General features: G+C 43.4%; 1 protein-coding gene across 3 annotated transcripts; it reads left to right on the top strand.

The window, feature by feature from the left end:
- Window positions 1-1,713: 1,713 nt before the first annotated feature.
- Window positions 1,714-9,001, top strand: LOC141161695 (uncharacterized). 3 transcript variants are annotated; one of them, XR_012250675.1, is made up of 2 exons: window positions 1,714-1,746; window positions 8,049-9,001. XR_012250675.1 is itself a non-coding variant. In XM_073646892.1 (2 exons), exons 1-2 carry the CDS (start codon window positions 4,640-4,642, stop codon window positions 6,544-6,546), a joined length of 1,188 nt encoding a protein of 395 aa, XP_073502993.1. In that variant the 5' UTR covers window positions 4,545-4,639; the 3' UTR covers window positions 6,547-9,001. The 3 variants fall into 3 exon arrangements, 1 of the variants encoding a protein (XP_073502993.1); XR_012250674.1 differs by lacking the exon at window positions 1,714-1,746 and adding an exon at window positions 4,545-5,515; XM_073646892.1 differs by lacking the exon at window positions 1,714-1,746 and adding an exon at window positions 4,545-5,515 and having other exon boundaries at window positions 6,235-9,001.
- The last annotated feature ends 216 nt before the right edge of the window (window positions 9,002-9,217 follow it).

The raw sequence follows: 9,217 nt of genomic DNA, 5'->3' as shown, positions 1-9,217 counted from the left end.
GTGTGGATCAGGACCCGACACCTGCATGCATTACACCACATTGCCGTGGGGCAGGGCGACCAATATGCCCCTGAGATGGGCACGACAGTCCCTGTCCCTGGCTGGAGTGGGGGGAGGGAACACTGAGGAAGGGGAACCCTGCAGTGCAGGAGCAGGGAGGAAGCAGTTCCTGGGTGCATTGAGAAGGGAGTATAAAAGGTGGGCACCATCTTAGTTCAGTGCAGAGAAGTCTGAGCAGAAGTGGCAGGGAGCAGGGGCTCTGCATGAGCTCTGCTCCGGAGGCGGGCCTAGTAACAGAGGCCCAGGCCTGCAAGAGGGAGAAGGAAGGAAGAGGAGCGGAGAAGGCTCCAGGAACGAGGAATGAAGGGATCCCAGGGGTGCGGACGGGCGAGTCGCCACCGCACGCCCGAATCCACCTGCGTGGAGGGGTCAGGCCAAAGGGGGAGACCGGTCCCCGAACTAGTGGAGGCAGGAAACGACCCTCAGCTAGAAACCGGAGGCTCTGACATTTTATGTGGTGCAGCCCCTTGCTCCACCCGCTAGGAAGGCACCACATAGGGTCAGGGAAACTGGCGCCAAGTTTACCAAGAGGAGGCCCGAGGCAGCCGGACAGAAGTGTTGGTAAGAAAGGCCAGACAAAGGACACACAAAGGGGGTCCTGTGAAGCGCTCCAAAGTTATCTGGGAGTTGTCTGAGCCCCTCACCTGGTGAGCACAGTACGACGTGGGCAGCCGTTACCTGCAGACGTGGTTTGGATAATAAGAACTGTGAGTAAAGGCCCTGAACTGCATCACCGACTCCGTGTCGTTACTGCTGCTGCCCTGCACCATCACCCCCATCCTCCGCATACACTGCCCTGAGGCTATACTCCTCCCGTGGGGAGTTATGCTACGCTCTGCTGCACCCACAACACCAGCCTTAGCGGTCTGCCCTGTAGCGGCGGTTCACTCTGACCGCAATCCACGGGTGGCGTAGTCGGACATTTAAACATCAAAACCACATAAATAGTTCCGCCACTGGTTTGACCGCCCTGAGCCACGGAACCGGATCGCCGCCACGAAGACTACAACCACCAGCATCCACCAAAAAGGGTCCGGCTCCGGGTGTCTCAAGGCCCAGGGGGTGCGTCAGAACATTTTCATCACCTTTCACAATCACCAATGGGACAAGGCAGGGATGTCCTCTGTCCCCTCTCTTATACATCCTAGTGACGGAGCACCTGCTCTCATCAATTCGCCATAACCCCAATATTAGGTGGATTGAGGTGGGAGGCACCGAGTACAAGCGCTGTTAAAATAATGGTTCAGCTTCAAATTATTGCCTTTAAGAAGACTTGTTTTTCAGATAATCCTTATGTAGCAATACTTTTGTCTGTTCTGTTTTCTTGTAATGTCCTCATGACCTTTATAAGAATTGGCTCATTGGTTTATAATTATCATACTTGTCCTATGTCTGTACACAAAATAAAGTCCCAATATATCACCACTAGGAAACTCCCTAAGTTCACCATGACCTGGACTGTATTCAGGATTATCAGTGAGAAAGGATGTTGGGAGTATAATACATCATGAATATCCTGCAGACGTATTGACAAGCAGCTGTTATTTAATTATTTTACGCCAAGGACAACATATTATTTACATAATCTCATACGCATGAACCGAAGCACAACCCACGTTGATTGGGGTATATAATTACATTACATCTTAAAATAAACTAGATCATTTTCTCTTGAGACAGTCTGTAGTGAGTGTCTTATTTGAAGCGTCATTCCTATAGGATATCTATATAGTTAATCTCTTTTAGCTACCTGAGAAGAAGTGAGATCCCCTCCCGTCTCTAACAGCTGGAGGCCCCAGCGAGATCTATTTTCCTTTTAATTTCATCTGAGACTGAACAACAGCTTTACCCCTATCCCGAACAGAAACAAACCCCGGCCGGGTAAGTGAGTGGCCTTAACACTCTGAACAAATTTCTCTCCGGGAGAGGTGGGGTCAACCTAGGTCAGTCTCCGGGGATCTTGAACGGGAAACACTCAGGTAGCAATTTTATTATCATTATTATTAATTTCTTACTATATATTATTACTAACAATTTCACATAACTGGAAAATTACTAATTTAAATACTATATCATATTTCTGCACTTTTGCATGCATTATCTAATACATATAATATATATAGTACTTCTACCTCAATTAATCCCCAATCATTGCTGCTTCCCACTTAATTAATGTTCCTACTAAGTGTAACTGTGCTGAATTCATGTTTGTATGTTTATTATGGCAAAAATGTATGAGATATAAGTGATTATATGACGTGTACCCAATGTATATGTAGTACACTTATTTGCCATTACCAGTACGGAACTATCACACGTATTTTGGGTAACTGTGGTGTTAGTAGAGAATCAACAGGGTGGGGGCTATGGGAGGAAGATAATTCATGCTGTACATTGGAATATCTCTGTATTAATAGTCATTCTTACGTTCAGCCGTGTACTCTTTATGACTATTCTTATGCTGATTTAGCGGTAATAATACATAGACTTTATATTCCAGGGAATATAACATGGTTCTGCCCAATGGCCTTAGATAGTTTTTATCATAATTGGAATATCAGAACTACTGAGGTTGAAAATGAGGAAGTGATAGTGATTGAAACGGTGATGAAATGGTGATTGAAAAATATATACATGGTTTGTGAAAAGTGTTTGTGTTCAGTTACAGTAGTGAAAAAGCGAGTACCTCATCGCAGGTACACCGCTTGGTTTCTAGAAAGGATACATTTGTACCCTGTTAATACACATCAATATAGAAGAAACAACCTTACGTGCCGAGTTTTCTCCTGCCATATTGTGCCACATCCACACGCTATTGGGCAAGAGTGGCAATATATTATACAAAGCAGATTTTATATGCCTGCATGGCAGAATATTATTACGCATGATAATTATATTGCCGATATTGACATAGATTCAGGAATAGATATCGGATATTTATCAAGTGGGGACTCTGAGCCAGATGTATGAAGAATATATAGCAATTGCCTTTGGAACAGTTACATTTATAATAGTCTACATTTATTTGTTTAGACAGATTTGTCTCAGCATCAGAGCAGAGCAAAGAGTTGCAGTTCAGCTTAAGGCCCTCGAATCAGGGGTAACTGGCTAACGTACTTGACCTGTTGACCCAGCTGATTGAATCAGGGGTAACCAGCTAACGTATCTGACTGGTTGACCCAGCTGATTATATAGCAGGATTCTGAAGATAGGGATCGCAACCCTTGACAAATCCTGTTATGGGTGCTCGAATCTCCAGATCAAGGAACAAGGATCCGAGGTGCACCATGTGTGATCTGGTGAGAATGGAGCATGGCAGGGCAGCTGTAAAGGATGCAACAAAAATATTGAAAAGGGCTGGTATGCCAGCCAAGGGATGCTTAGATGCTGAGAGATGGAGACGGTTCAGTCAGGAACATTCACAATGGATTGATAAGCATGATTACGGAGCACAGGTTGCTGCCTGGTTGAGAACTAGTGAGAGACATCATCCCCTTTTAATTTTCCGATGTTTCCAGTAAGGAAAAAGCAAATTGTGGGCCAACCGGTAGGATACCGTATGGTCCATGATTTGAGAGAGATAAATAAATTGATGGTTATAGATACACCTATAGTCCCGAATCCGCATACTCTTTTGAATCAAATTCCATCCAATGCAAAATTTTTCACGGTAATTGACCTCAGTAATGCCTTCTTCTCAGTGCCAATTGATGATGACAGCCAGCTGCTGTTTGCCTTCACACATGGAGGAAAACAGTATTGCTGGACCCGATTGCCTCAAGGGGGAGCAACCTCTCCCTCCGTGTTTTCTGAGGCAATGGCAGGAGTGCTCCTTTCTTGGCATCCTGAGAATAAGGACATCCAGCTACTTCAGTATGTGGATGATCTACTGTTGTGCACCCCAAGTAAGGATGTATGTTTAAAAGAGACATTATCCTTGCTGATTTTCTTGTACCACGAAGGTTGCAAGGTATCTAAGGAAAAGCTACAAATTGCAAAAGAAAGAGTGGTATTCCTGGGACATTGTATCTCCTTCCAACTCAAACACATCACTGCAGAGAGAAAAAAAGCAATCAGCCAGGCTGTAGAACCAACTACTTCCAGCACACTAAGAACATTCCTGGGGTTGGTCAGCTACTGTAGAGAGTGGATTCCTTCTGCATCTGCCATGATGCAGCCCCTATTTGACGTGCTCTCTGCATGCAATAAGGGTCAGCTTTATTTGCTGACCCTAGAAGCAAAACAGGGGTTCCAAATGCTCAAGGACGCCATTCTCTCAGCACCAGCACTGGGAATCCCTAACTACTTTTTGCCATTTTCCCTTTTCTGTTGTGAATCAGGGGGGCATGCCAAAGGTGTGCTTACTCAAAAACATGGAGGCAGATATCGTCCCCTAGGGTACTACTCTACTCAGCTAGACGTTGTTGCAAAGGGGGCACCCTCGTGCATCAGAGCGGTAGCCGCATGTGCCATCTTGAAGGAAAAAGTGGCTGATATAGTGCTAGACAATGCACTGGAAATTCAAGCTCCCCATTCAGTACAGGAACTTCTGCTCCAGGCCAGGACAAAACATCTGTCCATGAGCAGATTGACCAAATACGAGGTGGCATTATTGACTCCCCCAAATGTCACTATCAGAAGATGTACAACTCTTAACCCTGCCACGCTAATACCTGAACCAATTGATGATGAAACATTATACTTTGAGCATAACTGCTTTGAGTTAATGGACGCAGAAACAAAGCCACTGGCCAATGTGCAAGAAACACCAATGTCCGGGGCGGATCTAGAACTATATGTAGATGGCTCCCGATACTACCTAGATGGGAAGCCCCATACAGGCTATGCCATAGTCAGTCAAAATGAAGTATTGAAGGGCGAAGCATTGTCCCCTAGAATGTCTGCCCAGGAAGCTGAGTTAAAAGCACTCGCTGAAGCATGTATAATTGCAGAAAACAGAATTGCGAATGTTTTTACAGACAGTCGCTACGCATTTGGCATTTGCCATGATTATGGTCCCATATGGAAAAGCAGAAAGTTTATTGGTTCTTCTGGCAAACCCATAAAAAATGCGGAAGCAGTAGCACAACTCCTCAGAGCACTGGAGTTGCCAAAGCAAGTTGCTATCGTAAAAGTACAAGCTCATACCAAAGAGTGCACAAAAGAGGCTGAGGGAAACAGGAGGGCGGATGCAGCTGCAAAAGCGGCAGCCCTGTTGCCCCTCCCAGTAGAAACATACACTGTGCAAGTGTCTGGGAGTGTGGACTTGGACCTCTTGCAGAGCCTACAGGATCAGGCCTCTGCACCAGATAGGAAAGAATGGACTAAACGCTCAGCTAAACAGGGAAAGGATGGACTGTGGAGAGCAGATGGCAAATACTGTCTGCCAAGATCCCTGTACTCTATGATGTGCACTCTTTCTCATGGACCAACCCATCAGTCCAAAGATGCAATGGTAAGTCAGGTAAAAATCTATTGGGTAGCACCAGGATTCCACTATGCTGCTGTTAAATTCATACAGGGATGCATAATCTGTGCATGTCACAATGTGGGAAGAACGGTGAAAGTGCCATCAAGGTGCACCGTGAGACCATTATACCCGTTTCAGCGACTTCAGATAGATTTCATTCAGCTCCCGAAGGTAGGCATTTATGAGTATGTGCTTGTTTGTATCGATTTATTCTCATCATGGCCAGAGGCCTGGCCAGTTGCAAAAGCTAATGCTAAAACAGTAGCCAAGAAACTACTCTCTGAAGTAGTATGCAGATATGGAGTCCCTGAGGTGATAGAAAGTGACAGAGGCAGCCATTTCACCTCTCAAGTTTGTCAGGAAATTTTGGACGCCTTAGGGATCCAACAGTCCTTCCACACTCCCTATCACCCACAGAGCAGTGGTAGGGTGGAAAGGCTGAATGGTACACTCAAATCAAAAATACAAAAGGCAATGGCAGAGACAGGAAAACCCTGGACTGAGTGCCTCCCCATAGCGTTGTACTCTGTTAGAGTAACCCCAATGAGGAGAACTAGTCTCAGTCCATATGAGATATTGTTTGGGGGACCACCAAAGACTGGGCTTTACTTCCCTCAACAGTTGCAGGCCTTACATTCAAATATGACATCATATGTGGGAGCTTTACAAATTGTGTTACAACAGATTCATGACCGTGTTTTCAGTTCCATTCCAGATCCTTCCTCTTTACAAGGCACGCACAGCCTCAACCCTGGGGATTGGGTAACGATACGAAAACACATAAGAAAAAGCTTGGATCCACGATTCGAAGGGCCTTACCAAATCCAACTGACAACACCTACGTCAGTGAAGGTGGAAGGAAAACCCACCTGGATCCACGCCTCACATTGCAAGAAGTTCCACAAGAATTAAACCAAAATGGGCTTTGGGAAGTATTTCTTTTTCCATGTGTTTATATTACTTGTGTCATTCCAAGAAAAAGGAGGTGCCCAAATACCAATAGAGTGGGAGGATGAACAAACAAAACAATGGAGTAATAAGTTTGTAAAATATCACGATTATGTAGCCCGTGCTAGGAATCTTTCAAACTGTTGGATTTGCACACATGCCCCCATAGCTGCCAAAACTATGCCCTATTTTGCAACCCCCATCCCTGAAGATGAAATCCTTAGGGAAAGATGTTGGAACATGTACGCATTAAATTTACCATCCCAGGAGAGTAAAACTTTGGCAGCTCTTCCAATTACGGGATGGACTAAACAGCCTTGGTTTCAGGTCAATTTGACCAAGCCACTAACTAACAAAGATAAAAATAATTTATATGAATTTGCAGAATTTGATGGTACCTGGAGAAACAAGGAAAGTAATAGACATTACTTAGGAAAAATACCTGATCAGCAATTGAAGCTCAGCTTCGCAGCAAAAAACCCTGTCCCTTATGTTGTCAGTACAGGTGGTCAGCAATGTAAACCGACTTGCCTGGAAAGGCATATTCATAGCAATTGGACAAAGGAGTATCTTTTTGCTATAGGAGATACCCACCAATGTACAGAGAGGGGAGCTATATATATTGATGAAGAAACAAGGGAAGGCCAAATGGGAGATGGTGCATCCGAAATGTCCATAAGTATTAACACCCAACCCCAATGTTTAGTTCTCCAATACTATAGAGCAGTCACTACTGATTTAGAGGATTCTTGGTGTTTATACCCAAAAACAGTACGTTTAGTAACTATTGTTATGGCCTTCCTAAACGAGTTTCAATTTCAGTTACCAAAGGGTGTGTATATAGTATGTGGAGACAAGGCCTACCGATGGATACCCAAGGGTGCAGAAGGTACCTGTACATTGGCTAGATTAGAGCCTGCCACATGGGTTTGGGAAGATAAGGACTTTCCCTACAAAAATGTGCCCAACCATATGCTTGCAAAAAGAAGTATAACTCCCCCACCAAGAAAACATCTCATGGGAACACCTTGGTATCTCAAGGCAGGAATGGTTTTAACTGGTCCCTTGGGGGTAACCTTTGGTACAATGAGAAATGCCCAGATGATAGAAGAACTGGGGGACGTTTTTGATAATATAACTGATTATTTATTTGATGCAATCAATATAGAATCTGCCTACATGAAACAACTGATAATGATAACCAATCAACATTCTATGGTGCTGGACTATCTTACTGCCTCACAAGGAGGTTTCTGTCAGGTAGTGGGACCAGCATGTTGCCATTTTATAAATCCCACTGGTTTAATGCAAGTTACACATGATATAAAACAAGCACAGCGGATCAAGGAAGGTGTGCGGAAGGCAAATGCCTTAGATAATTTACCACTACCCGAGTGGCTCGCTTGGATAAATCCTTTAAATTTATTTAGGGGAATTGGAGGATGGATAAGTGGGGTCATACACTTCTTGATCCAGGCTGTGTTTGTAATAGTGGTAGTTGCAATAATTATAAAACTTTTTGTAATAATGATAAAGAAAATTCTTGCTTCTAATTGTAAGTGTTTTCCAGGTAAATCCCAACATAAAATTGATACAGACACTGAAGTGAAACAAACCCAAGTCCTGACTACAATAATAACCACAGCACAGCGAGAATGCATCTTCTGCAACAAGATGACTGCAGCAGACTTATCGGATTGTATGTTCTGCGCAAAGCCATTGGTCTGAAAAGCAAATCCTACCAGCAGAGGATGGAACCTGATATATGCTGAACTCTCTGCTACTATTTACTCAAGATACAAAACATATAACCTATAGTTTTATATACACAGTAATCTATTATATTAAGGTAAACATATACCTCACAATCCCTCTATACATATAGCAACTATATTCAGAAAATGGTAGGAAAAGTAAGGGACAGTGGGTCTGATAACAAATTAATTTGAACGGATGCGCAGCAGGACTGGCATCCCACTACATACGGAGGGTAAGCCCCGTGATGTCGTGAAGTAGGGTTAATTTGCAGGCCTAGAATTTAGGTAGGGACATGAGGGATAGACATTATGACAAGATGATAAAAAGAGGGGAATTGTTAAAATAATGGTTCAGCTTCAAATTATTGCCTTTAAGAAGACTTGTTTTTCAGATAATCCTTATGTAGCAATACTTTTGTCTGTTCTGTTTTCTTGTAATGTCCTCATGACCTTTATAAGAATTGGCTCATTGGTTTATAATTATCATACTTGTCCTATGTCTGTACACAAAATAAAGTCCCAATATATCACCACTAGGAAACTCCCTAAGTTCACCATGACCTGGACTGTATTCAGGATTATCAGTGAGAAAGGATGTTGGGAGTATAATACATCATGAATATCCTGCAGACGTATTGACAAGCAGCTGTTATTTAATTATTTTACGCCAAGGACAACATATTATTTACATAATCTCATACGCATGAACCGAAGCACAACCCACGTTGATTGGGGTATATAATTACATTACATCTTAAAATAAACTAGATCATTTTCTCTTGAGACAGTCTGTAGTGAGTGTCTTATTTGAAGCGTCATTCCTATAGGATATCTATATAGTTAATCTCTTTTAGCTACCTGAGAAGAAGTGAGATCCCCTCCCGTCTCTAACAGTGCTCTCTATTTGCTGATGATGTCCTAGTATATATCACTCAATCACATATATCCATCCATGCTGTTATGGCTGAAATAGATCACTTTG

This window comes from Phyllobates terribilis, unplaced genomic scaffold, assembly GCF_046119375.1.
Source record: "Phyllobates terribilis strain yellow unplaced genomic scaffold, ASM4611937v1 Scaffold_9__5_contigs__length_417890890, whole genome shotgun sequence".
NCBI classification, from domain to species: Eukaryota; Metazoa; Chordata; class Amphibia; order Anura; family Dendrobatidae; genus Phyllobates; species Phyllobates terribilis.
The sequence above is the reverse complement of the archived record's forward strand: the minus strand, read 5'-3'. Positions and strand labels throughout refer to the sequence as shown.

Excerpts from the sequence above, each read along its gene's own strand:
- LOC141161695 (XM_073646892.1), top strand. The coding sequence starts at position 4,640 with ATGAGCAGATTGACCAAATACGAGGTGGCATTATTGACTCCCCCAAAT. Across the intron at positions 5,516-6,234 it reads ATCAGTCCAAAGATGCAATG|TTCCATTCCAGATCCTTCCT; the intron begins GTAAGTCAGGTA and ends CCGTGTTTTCAG.